The sequence below is a fragment of the Bison bison genome, unplaced genomic scaffold (genome assembly GCF_000754665.1).
Source record: "Bison bison bison isolate TAMUID 2011002044 unplaced genomic scaffold, Bison_UMD1.0 scf7180017864172, whole genome shotgun sequence".
In the NCBI taxonomy this organism is placed as follows: Eukaryota; Metazoa; Chordata; class Mammalia; order Artiodactyla; family Bovidae; genus Bison; species Bison bison.
The window spans coordinates 2,127,856-2,128,890 of NW_011494744.1; the positions used below are offsets into that span (position 1 = coordinate 2,127,856).

General features: G+C 68.9%; 1 protein-coding gene across 1 annotated transcript in view; it reads right to left on the reverse strand.

Annotated features, from left to right (window-relative positions):
• The window catches only part of HHEX (hematopoietically expressed homeobox), a 5,900-nt gene extending 4,880 nt beyond the window's left edge, over window positions 1–1,020 (reverse strand). The window contains exon 1 of the mRNA XM_010842198.1: window positions 640–1,020. Within this exon, the coding sequence (XP_010840500.1) occupies window positions 640–1,006 (367 nt within the window). The 5' untranslated portion in view covers window positions 1,007–1,020. The remainder of the gene's footprint in view (window positions 1–639) is intronic.
• Window positions 1,021–1,035: the final 15 nt, after the last annotated feature.

Genomic DNA, 1,035 nt, shown 5'->3' on the forward strand with positions numbered 1-1,035 from the left:
GTTTCCTGAATTTGTCTGTATTGAGGATGTCGATAAAATAATCAGCAGCGTGCACTACTCCGGGGGAAGGGTCTGCTTCATGCAGCCAGGAAAACACTTAACAGCTTCTGAAACCAGATTTACTCCTATCGAGAACTCAAGATTTCCTGTATGAACGGAAAGGGTCAGGCTCTTTCACTGCACAAGCTTGTTGAACCAGGTCCAGCCCCGTAACCACCCGGGGCCCGACAGCTATCCCTGCCCCTCAGGGGCGGCCCGGGGCACCTTGGCACTGCCTTCCCGGTCCCTCCAGCTAAGGGAGCCTCCCAACCCCCGGAAGACAAGCGCCCCCAAGGCTCCTTCGGCCGCCGGCCCCCGCGGCAGCGCCGGCGGTCTAGCTCTGGCCCGCGCGCCCCGACGCCTGCAAGGTGCAGGAAAACCAATCTGAGTCATGGTGCGGTCAGTCTGGGCTGCGCGCCGCCGGGGCCCGCGCCTCCGGTCCCCCGCGCACGCCCGGCAGCCGCTTTTCAATCGCTTTTGCCACAACTTTCTATTGCCTCCCCCTCCGCCCCCGCCGCCTCCAGGGCGCTGCCACCTGCCGAGTGGCGCCTTCCTCACCGCCGTCCCGGCTCGGCCCCGCCATGACCCCGGCCGCCTTACCCAGGGGGTCGTGGCGGAGCAGGGCGTGCGTGTAGTCGTTCACCGACCGCGGGAAGGGGTACAGAGGGCCCCCGAAGCCGCCGGGTCCGTAGGCGGCGGCCAGCGCGGCGGCGGAGTGGTGCGAGAAGGCGGGGTGGATCGGCGTGGGCTCGTACACCGGGGCCCGGTAGGAGGACACGAGGCTGGTGAAGGAGGAGTTGGGGGACGGCAGCGTGGGCGTGGGGGTGGGCGCGGCGGGCCCGCGACCCAGGATGTCCTCGATGTAGAACGGCGTCGGGTGCGCTGGCTGCAGCAGCGGCGTGGGCGCGTACAGCGGCACCCCCACGGCTCCCGCCGCCGTCGCCGGCCCGGGGTGCGGGTACTGCATGGCTGCGCCGCGCTCCGGCCCCTCGGAGA